Below are 13,800 nucleotides of genomic sequence, written 5' to 3' on the forward strand. Positions count from 1 at the left end.
TAAGGACCTATATAGAAATCAAGTCGTTAATGGCTAATTTCATTCAAATAGCACTTATATTAGACCTAATTAGGTCTAAACTTAACAATCACATGCACAAATACAATTGACATAGAGGCAAAGTTAATATCTTTAATGATATGGATACAATAAGTACTTCTTATATAGCTCAACTCTGAAAACTCATTTAAATTTTGTAGAGAAGGGCAACATTAGTTTGAAGGGTATCCTAGTCATTTCATTTACAAGGTCAAGGAGTCAACGTTGTGTTTCATGAGTTTCCCAATTGCAGCACGCAAGTCACGTGCAGCGCACCAGGCAGTGAAGCGTGCATCCCGCATCACCTTCACTGCGTCAAATCATCCGGGAATTTAAAAACCCACAAGCTCACCCAGTCACTGTAAGGTAGGACCCCGGTGCACCGAGCGAGTGCCCGAACTGTACACAGTATAGTTTCTCCTAGTTCGCGCTTATGTACCCCTCATTTGTTTCGGGCATCACTTCTTTATCCTAAAAGTTGAACTTTAATTAGTGCTTCCGTCATACAAATATGATAATTTTCCTTGAATTTTCTCATTGTAACGTTTATAAGCCAATTTTATAACATTTAATTCTTAGTTTTTATTAAAATTTACTATGAAATACCATTCTGATTTAAAACTTTCCATTAATTATATTTTAAAATAGAATTACGATGGATTTTAATGGTAAGTTCAACAAACACTCATGCTACAAAGTTATAAATTTAGCTTATGAGTGTTACATGAGAAAAATTAAGGAAAATTTCTATATTTGCATAACAAAAATATTAAAGTGTAGCTTTTCAGAAACCTTCCGTATATAAATGTTGCTAAAAATAAATAAGTTATATAAGTGCAAAATGGGGGGAACTATAGGTTTCAAATTTTAGAAGCTCAACATTGGGCTGAGACTGTTGGCTCAGAACGAGAACTTCATACTAGTGGGCTCCTACGTGGAAAACAAAAGAATTTAGTGGCATAAAAAAAAGAAAAATTCCTCAAGGACCCAAAATATAGGATCAATAGGGGGGACAAGTGAGGTGTCCCCCTCCTATTGGATAATGAGTTGACAATTATTAATGATGACCAACTCATTATCCAATAGGAGGGGGACACCTCACTTATCTCCCTTATTGGTCCTATATTTTGAGTCCCTGTAGCAAAGCTCAAAAAAAAAATCTCAAATAATAAATGTTGAGGTTATTATGCAATATCATCAAAGTGTAGGACTTAAATGCAACTACCCAAGCTGGAGTAGATGAGTGAGCGCTGTCCATTCCTCATTCGTTCTCTGAGTCTCTGCCATTAGAATGGCTCGACCTTCGATGCTCTATCTCTTCTCCTACAACTCGCCTTCACTATCTTTTGGATGGTCTCTCTCTTTCTCTCTCCTGCTACTCCTCTCTTTCCCTCTCTAAAATTTCCTAAAACTTGGTGTGGTTTTCTTTTTCCCTCTCTCTCTCTCTCTCTACAGGTCACTTGCTCTTTGCAAAATCGTGGGCAATCTCATAACAACAAGTTCAATCGATGGAACCTACGCCTCCGCTGGAGATCTCATCTGTAACCCATTTCAAATTTCAGCCCATTTCTTATAATCCCTCTTTATTTCTTCATGTTTTATTTTAAAGTTTTTATTTTTATTTTTGGGTTTTTTTTATTAAGGTATTTTGCAAACAATTTCATTCTTGGAAGTTATGCATGCTGCCATTGGTAGGCTTTCTCTTTCTTGTTTATTAATTCAATTCTTTTTTGTTATCCGCAAATGTTTAATTGTATGAAATTGGGCATTGTTAGGCTTGGTTCCCAGTGGGGTATTGCTAGCTTTGATGCAATGGGGAGGGAGGACTCACTTCTTGCTGGCAATTGTTCGACAAATTGTCGAGGTGAATATATTTAGTAAAAGTTTTCACATTTAGTATTTCTAGCATTTTCCCCCCTCCTCCTCAATACATGAAAATTTTTGTTTAAAATTTACCAGCTTGCTTATGTTAGAGAAAAATTGGTCATGCAGGTGCAAGAACTCCCGTCAGTTTTCATAACCTTTATGTCCTGGAGCATATCTGAGGTGTGTTGCATTCTTATCATGTTTTTCCCCCATTGAGGACTAATTATCGTCACGTGTAAGGCTTTGCTAATTGAAAAACTATTTTGGAGAAAGAGACCTGAGCCTGAGTTTATTGATAGGGATGATGAGGTGATTCTTGTCGATAACTCTGTATGACCGAAATGGTTTTCGTGAACTTAGATCAATGTGATGTTTAATATGATGGGTCTATTCCAGTTGGTATACCTCTCATTGTGCTTATCCATGTATTTAACTTTATCCAAGTGTTTTAAGAGTCACTATATATTCGATTTTTCATCTATAAATTTATTTGGAGGCATCTCCCTATTTTCATACTTATACGGTGCATAATATTAAAATAACATGCTTTACTTAATTCTACCCTCTCATCACCTGCTCCACGGAATGAGATCATATATCTTGTAAAAAGTCAAGATAATGTTCAAAATTTGACGATTTTATGCTTACTTAAAGCCTGCATAAATTTTTGTAACACATCCAATATATTATTGTTAGATCTACATCATAAAAACTTGAGATCTAAAACCATATAGCCATGATTAATTCAAAGAGATTAACAAGGATCTAAAAGAGCGGAAGCTTATACCTGAATCCATTGCTTGATCTTGATTTTGGGTTTTGGATCTTCTAACCTTAGGGTTTTCTCTTTTAGCCGAATTTCTCTAGCTAGATGGGGGTGTAGAGAATTAGAGAATGTAACCCTAGGTTAGGGACCATAACCCCTTATTTATAGATGTTGTACTTTTGTAATTTAGCCTCTTAATAAATTACAATTACAACCTGGTATCTGCACATATAACCCCATGACTTATTTAAATACCAAATTAACCCAACTTAATTGATCACTTTAGTGGGTTATCCTGAAAGATAGCAATACACATTGATTAATCATATGTGCCCACAAATAGATTTATTAGATTAAATCCAACAATCTCCCACTTGGGCACCATATGATTCCTTAAATTGTGTATAACCTTATGAGCTCAAAAATTGCTATCACTGAAAAGGTATTTTCGAACAATCTCGTCCATTGACTATATCAATATAGGATCAAAGCGGCCTTCGTCACATTTATCGTGACTCGACCCATCAATGATCACATATACCAATACAATCAAACGACATAGATCAATCATGGATGTGCAGCATGAAAATTACATGCAATGTGATCAGTACATGTCTATTTTCAACTGGTCCTCCTTAGTGAGGTCAAAACCAAACATAATGTAACAGAGTGTCTTAACTGAATACTTTATTCTGATCAGACAATACAACCAAACATAAAGCACCACAAATACAAACTCCCACTAAAACATAATATCCTCAAATAATACCACACCCATATGAGCAGTATGCTCATGAAAGACCTTAGGTGGCAATCCCTTAGTAAGAGGATCAGCTATCATGGAGTTTGTCCCAATGTGCTCTATGGATATCTGTCCACTCTGTACCCTTTCTTTCACAACCAGGAACTTAATGTCAATATGTTTTGACTTAGTTGAGCTCCTGTTGTTATTGGAATACATTACTGCAGATTTATTGTCACAATATAGCCTTAGTGGTCTTTCAACATTTTCCAAAATGCGCAGTCCCGTGACAAAATTTCGCAGCCATATTCCCTGATTGGATGCCTCATAGCAAGCTACAAATTCTGCTGCCATAGTGGAGGAAGCTACTAGTGTTTGTTTGACACTTTTCCATGATATAGCTCCTCCTGCTAACATATAAATGTAGCCTGATGTAGACTTCCTGCTATCTTGGCATCCAGCAAAATCAGAGTCCGAATACCCAATGACCTCTAATTTCTCTGATTTTCTGTATGTGAGCATGTAATCTTTTGTTTTCTGAAGATACCTCATAACCCTTTTGACTGCTATCCAATGATCCATACCAGGGTTGCTTAAGTATCTGCCTAACATCCCAACAATGTACGCAATATCCGGACGCGTACATACCTGAGCATACATTAGACTTCCTACAGCCGAAGCATAAGGAATCTTCTGCATTTCCTGAATTTCAAGGTTACCTTTAGGGCACTGATTGAGACTAAACTTGTCTCCTTTAGCAACAGGGGTGTCACCTGGTCTGCAATCTTGCATGCCAAACCTTTTAAGTACCTTATCGATATAGCTCTTTTGTGATAATCCAAGAATACCCCGAGAGCGATCTCGATGTATCTGGATCCCTAATATAAAAGAGGCGTCCCCAAGATCTTTCATCTCAAAATTCTTTGATAGAAATCTCTTGGTTTCGTGCAACATGCCTATATCATTAGTGGCAAGCAAGATGTCATCCACATACAGAACCAGAAAAATATACTTACTCCCACTGAACTTGTGATATACACAGTCATCAACAATGTTCATCTCAAAACCGAACGAGATAACTATTTGTTGAAACTTATGATACCATTGACGAGGAGCTTGCTTGAGTCCATAGATGGATTTCCTTAATTTGCAGACCATATTCTTTGGGTCTCCCGACACAAAGTTTTCTGGTTGCACCATATAGATCATCTCATCAATGTCTCCATTGAGAAATGCAGTCTTAACATCCATCTGATGTAACTCAAGATCATAATGAGCAACAAGTGCCATGATTATTCTGAAAGAGTCTTTCGATGAAACCGGAGAGAAAGTCTCTGTATAATCAATGCCTTCCTTTTGAGTATAGCCTTTAGCCACAAGACGTGCCTTATACCTCTCCACATTACCGTTTGCATCCCGCTTGGTTTTAAAAATCCATTTACAACCAATTGGTTTTGCACCTTCTGGTAATGGGACAAGTTCCCAAACCTTATTGTCTTGCATAGACTTGTACTCTTCATTCATGGCATCAATCCACTGTTGAGAGTTAGAACTTTTCATGGCCTGAGAGAAGTTGATTGGATCATCTTCTAACATTCCACTACTTTCCTCATGTTCTTGGAGAAATACAATATAATCATCCGGAATAGCATTTCTCCTTTCTCTCGTGGATCTCCTTAATGGCACTGGTTCTTGAGGTTGTTGAGTTTGTTCTTCTGGAACAGGGAGTTGTTCAACATTATCATCTTGAGGTTCCGGATTTACTTCTTGAGCAACAACAGGTATAGGAACCTGAATATTGTCAAAAGTAACTGTATGGATTGGATCTGAAGCCAATTCCTCCTCAAAACTAATGTCTCTAACCTTATTTCTCCCCCCAAACTCAACATCCTCAAAGAATGTTGCTGTTCCCGTCTCAAAAATGTTCCTTATAGTGGGATCATAAAACTTAAAGCCCCTAGAGCGTTCAGAGTATCCAATAAAGTAGCTGCTAACTGTTTTGGAGTCCAATTTCTTTTCATTTGGCCTATAAGGCCTTGCCTCAGCTGGACATCCCCAAATATGTAAATGCTTTAAACTGGGCTTTCGACCAGTCCAAAGCTCATAAGGTGTTTTAGCAACTGCTTTACTTGGTACTCTATTCAGAATGTAAGCTGCTGTCTTAAGTGCTTCTCCCCAGAGTGACTCTGGTAAAGAAGAATGAGCAATCATACTTCTTACCATATCCTTAAGAGTCCTGTTTCGTCTTTCAGCTACACCATTCATGCTAGGTGAACCCGGCATGGTGTACTGTGGGACGATACCGTATTCCTCTAGGTATCTAGCAAATGGTCCTGGACGTTGTTCACCTGAACCATCATATCTACCGTAGTACTCACCACCACGATCAGATCTGACGGTTTTAATTCTTCTGTTGAGTTGATTCTCAACTTCAGCTTTATAGGCTTTGAACATGTCCAGAGACTCAGATTTTTCATGAATAAGATATAGGTGCCCATAACGTGAGTAATCGTCTATGAATGATATAAAATATTGTTGACCATTCCAGGATTCCGTAGGGAATGGCCCACAAATATCCGTATGTATCAATTCTAAGACATCCGAAGATCTGTTGGCACCTAATCTTTTCACTTTGGTCTGTTTTCCCTTGATACATTCAACACATACGTCGAAGTCCGAAAAATCAAGGGAATCCAAAATGCCATCAGACACAAGACGCTCAATTCTACCTTTTGAGATATGACCTAAGCGCTTATGCCATAATGTCGCCGAATTTTCCTTATTTAATTTACGCTTAGTACCACGTGATTCCACATGCAAGGATTCATTGTAAGAAGCAATTGTATCAAGCAAATATAGGTTGTCATAAATACTCAAGTAACCGGTTCCCACAACATTTGAATTAAAAGATAAACTGAATTGACTGTTTCCAAATGAACAAGAATAACCTGATTTGTCCAATACAGAAACAGAAACCAAATTCCGTCTAAAAGACGGTACTACAAAAGTATCTTTTAAATCCAAATAATAACCAGTTCCTAACAACAACCTAAAGTGCCCAATTGCTTCCACATCTACCGATTGTCCGTCGCCCACAAAGATGTGTCTTTCAACATCACTTGGCTTTCGGTAGCTCAGGCAACCCTGCATAGAAACACTTATGTGAGTAGTAGCACCAGAGTCTAACCACCAAGTGTTTCTAGGTACTGAAGCTAAATTAACCTCAGAACAGACCAAAGCAAGGAACGTACCCTTATTATCACGCCAGGCGTGATATTTTGTACAGTCCTTCTTTACATGTCCAGGCTTCTTACAGAAGAAACAACCCTGATTATCCTTATGTTGTTTCTTCTCAACTGGACCCTTAGCAGCTTCCTTATCATTCTTCCTTTTCTTGCCCTTATCCTTAGAGGCATAGGCCAAATGAGCACTTTCTGTCTTATCTTGCTTCAACCTGTCTTCTTCTTGCACACAGTATGAAATGAGCTCATTTAGAGTCCATTTCTCCTTTTGACAGTTATAACTGACCTTAAATTGGTTAAACTGTGCAGGAAGAGACAACAAAACCAGATGCACTAATAACTCGTCACAAAGATCGAGTTTAAGTGCCTTAAGCTTTGAAGCAATATGAGACATTTCCATAATGTACTCCCTGATATTTCCTTTGCCCTTATACTTCATTGAAATCAAGCGAGCTAAAAGCGTGCTTGTTTCTACCTTATCGTTTTTCGCAAAACGCTTCTCAATTTCGGCAAGGAAATCTTTAGCCTTAGTAATCCCTTCGGATTCTATGCCCCTGAAGGCTTCCGGAACGCCGCGCTTAATGATCATAAGACTCATGCGATTTGAACGCTCCCACTTCTCATGCTCCTTCTTTGCATCAGGAGTGCTATCCGCATTGAGAGGTTGGGGTTGTTCAGTTCTTAATGCATAGTCAAGATCCATGCAGCCAAGAACAATTAATATGTTCTCTTTCCAAACCTTGAAGTTTGTCCCATTTAGCATGGGAATTGAGTTGATGTTAGCAGAAATTGTTGCAGCAGATGCATTAGCTGAAATAAAACAAAAGAATGCTCACATCAATAACCATAATCAATAAAATTCAAATAATGACAATCCCCATCCAAGATACCGGCACAACATTAATATCAAGTCTTTGGACAGTAATATTAACTTGTAAGTGATACCTTGTTGCAATGATCAAACATTGACAATAACTCATGTCAAATAATGAAACTATCTTTGGATCGATTCATTATTCACATGTAAACCTTATAATTGTCACACGCTTATCATCGCAGATGTGTATACAGTCTAAATAAATATTAACCTTCCTTTGGGCCGATTAAATATTTACACGAAAGCATACACACAAACATCTCACATTCCTCATGAACAATCTACACAAGAGAGGTTACTTTGGCAACTTCTTGTTTCAATTAATCAATTAGAGTGAGAGACAACCTTAATACCTTAGTGTCATAATATTTGAATTAAATAATTGATTAAAAACCGAATTAGATTTAAATTAAAAAATTTTAATTTAAATCAACTGAATTTCCAAAAATTTAATTGGGGTCTCACAGCTTAATTAGGGCCCATAACTTAATTGAATAAATTAAGTATACCAAAGTGGACCCATGAAAAGCCGAGGCTTAACCATAATGAACACGAAGTTCCCTTAACTTCGAACGCGAGGTTCGACTGTATTGAGTACGAGACTCACTTAAGCACGAACGCGAGGTTCGTTTGAAAATGAACGAACGCGAGGTTCAACTTGGGAACGAACGCGAGGTTCGTTTCGAGGCTCGACTGAAGCACGACCGCGAGGTTCGTCTGAAGTACGAACGCGAGGTTCGTCTGAAGTACGAACGCGAGGTTCGTCTGAAGCACGAACGCGAGGTTCGTCAGAAGCACGAACGTGAGGTTCGACTTGAGAACGAACGCGAGGTTCGTTAAAAATTGAGTTTGACGCTCACCTGAGTTGAACGCGAGGTTCACCTTAGAACGAACGCGAGGTTCGTTGAAATTGAGCTTGACGCTCACCTTAGTTGAACGCGAGGTTCACCTTAGAACGAACGCGAGGTTCATTGAAATTGAGCTTGACGCTCACCATAGTTGAACGCGAGGTTCACCTTAGAACGAACGCGAGGTTCGTTGAGCGCGAAGCTCGGTTAAAATTGAACGAACGCGAGGTTCGTTTGAGGTAACCACCTCCTTAATTTTCGCCATGAACCCTTAGGGTTTCAAACTGAAACCGCCGTTCTAACCTTAGGGTTTCTCTAAATCCGAATTTCTCTAGCTAGATGGGGGTGTAGAGAATTAGAGAATGTAACCCTAGGTTAGGGACCATAACCCCTTATTTATAGATGTTGTACTTTTGTAATTTAGCCCCTCAATAAATCACAATTACAACCTGGTATCTGCACATATAACCCCATGATTATATTTAAATACCCATTAACCCAACTTAATTGATCACTTTAGTGGGTTATCCTGAAAGATAGCAATACACATTGATTAATCATATGTGCCCACAAATAGATTTATTAGATTAAATCCAACAATCTCCCACTTGGGCACCATATGATTCCTTAAATTGTGTATAACCTTATGAGCTCAAAATTGCTATCACTGAAAAGGTATTTCCGAACAATCTCGTCCATTGACTATATCAATATAGGATCAAAGCGGCCTTCGTCACATTTATCGTGACTCGACCCATCAATGGTCACATATACCAATACAATCAAACGACATAGATCAATCATGGATGTGCAGCATGAAAATTACATGCAATGTGATCAGTACATGTCTATTTTCAACTGGTCCTCCTTAGTGAGGTCAAAACCAAACATAATGTAACAGAGTGTCTTAACTGAATACTTTATTCTGATCAGACAATACAACCAAACATAAAGCACCACAATTACAAACTCCCACTAAAACATAATATCCTCAAATAATACCACACCCATATGAGCAGTATGCTCATGAAAGACCTTAGGTGGCAATCCCTTAGTAAGAGGATCAGCTAACATGGAGTTTGTCCCAATGTGCTCTATGGATATCTGTCCACTCTGTACCCTTTCTTTCACAACCAGGAACTTAATGTCAATATGTTTTGACTTAGTTGAGCTCCTGTTGTTATTGGAATACATTACTGCAGTTAAAGATTCAATTTTTTGGGTTCTGATGAACAGTAAAATTTTACTGTTCATCCGAACCCAAAAATTTTACTGTTCATCCGAACCCAAAAAATTAAATCTTTAACCAGAGATTTAAGTTCAAAAAACCCAATAAAACTTAAATCCCTAAGAATTAATCAAGGTGGCTCTGATACCACTTGTTAGATCTACATCATAAAAACTTGAGATCTAAAACCATATAGCCATGATTAATTCAAAGAGATTAACAAGGATCTAAAAGAGCGGAAGCTTATACCTGAATCCATTGCTTGATCTTGATTTTGGGTTTTGGATCTTCTAACCTTAGGGTTTTCTCTTTTAGCCGAATTTCTCTAGCTAGATGGAGGTGTAGAGAATTAGAGAATGTAACCCTAGGTTAGGGACCATAACCCCTTATTTATAGATGTTGTACTTTTGTAATTTAGCCCCTCAATAAATTACAATTACAACCTGGTATCTGCACATATAACCCCATGACTTATTTAAATACCAAATTAACCCAACTTAATTGATCACTTTAGTGGGTTATCCTGAAAGATAGCAATACACATTGATTAATCATATGTGCCCACAAATAGATTTATTAGATTAAATCCAACAATTATCTCATTTCTTTCTTTTTCTTTTTCTATTTCTTTTATTTTCCTTGACCATATTTCTTTTATTTGGCATGAATGTGTCAAATCCCATATCATTCTCGTTCAGGATTGCAAGAGGGCATAACACTGGGTTGCAATGTCACGCACAATCAATTTCATATTCAATATTAAATTTAAACTAACCTTTCATGTTGCCTCTTTCTCCATTTATTTTTTTGTCTCTCTAGTTGGGTTTTTTTTGTCAATGGTTTGACTGCTATCCTCTCCTTTTTTTTTAAATACAGGTTGTAAGGTATTCTCATTATGCTACAAGTTGCATAGGAATTTGTCCATCTTGGCTCACCTACTTCAGGTATGGCAAGAGGGGAAAATAGGGGGGAAACCATCTTTTTTTACATGCATAAACATGTTTGATTTTTTATACCTGCTCTCAAGTAGAGACCTTCATTTGTTAGCCTACAAGTTCCTTTATGCAGTTGAGTGAACCCATGTGCTAGAAGTGAAATGGGAATATATTTTTGCAAGAACTTGATAGTAGCTCCGAGTATTAATCTGGTGAATTGTAAAGGAATTTGGTCCTTACTCAAAGAAATTAGAGTGAGCGCGTAATAAACAAGTTGTTAGTCTATGCTTTATTGTGTGTTACGATGCGTGGATGACAATAATGTAAGTAGTTGAAATGATTTAATGGGGAAGGTCATGGATGAAAGCTTCACTATGGGTCCAATGTATACTAAGCTAGAGAAAATAAAGATGATTGAGTATGTGCAACAATAGCTCATGTCTAAACCCAGCAAGTAAATATAAATCATTAGTAAGAGGGGTTTAAACTGTTACAATATAAAAACATAAACCTCAATTCTCATCATAACTTCGGAGTGTCCGTGTAATGTATTAGAGCAGCCTAGGTTCAAATCTCACCGGCCCTGAATTTAAAGCGGATATATTACATATTTACACCGCTGCGTGAGTCCAGGTTCCGGCCCATTAAAAGGACACTCAACCTGCAGGGCATATGTTAGAATATAAAAGTATAAACCTCAACTCTCACCATAACTTGAGAGTTTTGGTTTAATGGTTATATGGACTTAATTTAATTTAAGATAAACTTTGGTCTGGACCATTGGAACGGGAGATGAATAACTACAAAAATCTTATTGATGAAATATAGAAGACAAGGAAGCAATCATGATGCAGGTCTCTTAAGTCAAATTTTAATTCCAGCATTCTTCTTTACGTTAATTTTTAAGTGTGTCATGCTAAAATCGGGAATTGTTTAGTCCCCAACACCTGATAAATGCCATATATTTGTGGTAGGACTGAGTTTTAACAAACAATTAGCTCTGTTTACTCATGATGAATTTATTGAAATTTTGACATCATATGTTGTCTATGTCATTTATGATCTCTTGAGTAATGGAAACATAGAGGTAGATGTTGTTGTCCTCACTACTGATACCTATGATAAGGCTTAGTCCTACATATCCAACATAGCTGCCTATTTTGATCTATGATATAACATATGCAGATTTGTGGAAATTGCTGCATGCACATGTTATGAATATATCACCTAATTGTTTTGTCATAATACATATTCCCTTTTTTATATGACTTGTTTAGGCTTTTCTTTTTTTCCTCCTCAGGTACACTCTGTTTATTCCCTTGTATCCCATTGGTGTTGCTCCTGGAGAAAGTGAGTGTAGATGACACCAGTGTTATATACATATTTTCACCATTTTTGGCTTGCTTACAAAGTTTGATAAGGTAGTCTTCTCTCTGAAATTATTAAATTTCTCTGAATTATTGAGTTTTGCAGTGTGGTTGATGTATCAAGCACTACCATTTATAAAGGATAGAAATCTTTACTCCAAAGTTTTTGATAAGCTCCCATTCAGCTATTACTCTTTTGTCATGGTATGTTAAGATCTCTTTTGCATATTTCACTTGTTTATTGACTTGTTCCTTGGAAAAATTCTTATGCTTATTGGTATGTTTTAGATTGTGCTGGTGTTCTACCCGATTCTATGGTCAAAACTCTACTTGCATTTATTCAAACAACGACGATCAAAGCTGAAAAATCATCAAAAAAAGAAGAAAATTTAGAGTTCGCCTTGTTGCGTAATGGCGAAAGAGCTTGCAGAATCTTCATGGCTCAAGTAAGTGGCATACAATGTTAGAGAACTATGATTCACTTAATCAGAGTTTATCTGCCTTGTTTCAATATTGGCTCCTAAAGCTCAGAGAGGTGCACTGCCTAGAAATTTGGCTATGTAACTATATGAAAAGTAAATTCTTAATAAGATGCCTTTTTGTCTATCTAATTGTTTGTTAAAACAAGTAGTGTTACTTATTGTTCTATCATTAATTATATAGTTCATTAGATCAATTATTGCTTTTTATGCTTGCTGTACTGTCTGAAAGAAGAACATTTAAAAAAAAATGGTTGAAAACTAATACATTTAAGATGCCATGCCTACATTATTCTCCCCTGCTACCTCTATATCCATTGCAAACACTGAGATGAAAATCTAAACTCATCTGATCTACGGAAGGCGGTCTCGTCCTTCATTGCTAATGAAGAACGTATCATATACCAGATGCAGCGCCGAGCATGGGGCCAGCCCAGAAAATCCAATGGTCTGTCCAGTCCCAGCTCACCACCGCAGGCCCAAATGCCACCGCCGGATTCATGGACGCCCCACTGAAAGCTCCGCCCACCAAAATGTTGGCTCCAACAATGAAACCGATTGCCATTGGGGCGATTACTCCAAGGTTCCCCTTCTTCGGGTCGACAGCGGTGGCATAAACGGTATAGACGAGGCCGAAGGTCATGACCATCTCGAACACGAGACCGTTCTTGTTGCTGAGATCCGTTGCAAGCGACAATGCTTCGATCTCCTGCATTGAACAAATATACATTATCAGGTCTGCAGATGGATGATATATAATATTTATCATATTGGTACGCGATGAATATACTAATGAAGATGGCTACGGTTCCGCAAGGGAAATTCATATCCACGCCAGTCAATGTTCATCAAGAATAGGAGGAAAACAGAATTTCTCAAATCAAAATCCCTATCGTTTTGAGATATGGACTGTGCATCATAAAAAGCTTGTGAAATTTACCATCCCGCCGGTTGCAGACTTGAGAAGGAGGCAGGCGACCACCGATCCCATCCCAGCAACTGCGCGATCCAGTACATTATCGCGCGCAACAACGTTATATTACCACAGATGAATGCGCCGAACGTCACTGCAGGATTGACGTGGCCTCCTGATATGTTAGCCCCGACAGAGACCGCGACAAACAACGCGAATGCGTGCGCCAAGGCCGATGCTACTAGGCCAGAGGGAGTCATTGGGCTGCCATCTGCAATCTTAACTGTATACAGAGCAAGGTGCATTCAGACAGAAGAGAGTTCGACAAAATGAAAAAAAAAAAAAAGTAAAAAGATTTAGGATCCTACCGAAGGCCAATGTGGATCCTTGGCCGGCGAAGATGAAGATGAGGGTGGAGATGAACTCAGCGAGGGAGGCCCTGAGCGCGGCGGGGTGGCTGGCTTCACCGGGCTCTCCGATTGCAATCTCGGTGATGGG

General features: G+C 38.1%; 2 protein-coding genes across 2 annotated transcripts in view; one reads left to right on the plus strand and one right to left on the minus strand.

Annotated features, from left to right (window-relative positions):
• LOC109829903 (very-long-chain (3R)-3-hydroxyacyl-CoA dehydratase 2) lies at nt 1,285-12,516 on the plus strand. The gene is made up of 9 exons (XM_020396993.1): nt 1,285-1,392; nt 1,495-1,580; nt 1,683-1,730; nt 1,815-1,903; nt 2,032-2,085; nt 10,485-10,552; nt 11,844-11,893; nt 12,017-12,114; nt 12,199-12,516. Exons 1-9 carry the CDS (start codon nt 1,331-1,333, stop codon nt 12,301-12,303), a joined length of 660 nt encoding a protein of 219 aa, XP_020252582.1. The 5' UTR covers nt 1,285-1,330; the 3' UTR covers nt 12,304-12,516.
• The window catches only part of LOC109829643 (aquaporin TIP1-3-like), a 5,918-nt gene continuing 4,729 nt past the window's right edge, over nt 12,612-13,800 (minus strand). The window contains 5 exon segments of the mRNA XM_020396691.1: nt 12,612-12,798; nt 12,800-13,098; nt 13,330-13,377; nt 13,380-13,585; nt 13,671-13,799. Coding sequence (XP_020252280.1) covers nt 12,744-12,798; nt 12,800-13,098; nt 13,330-13,377; nt 13,380-13,585; nt 13,671-13,799 — 737 coding nt within the window. The 3' untranslated portion in view covers nt 12,612-12,743.

The sequence above is a fragment of the Asparagus officinalis genome, chromosome 2 (genome assembly GCF_001876935.1).
Source record: "Asparagus officinalis chromosome 2, Aspof.V1, whole genome shotgun sequence".
Classification (NCBI taxonomy): domain Eukaryota; kingdom Viridiplantae; phylum Streptophyta; class Magnoliopsida; order Asparagales; family Asparagaceae; genus Asparagus; species Asparagus officinalis.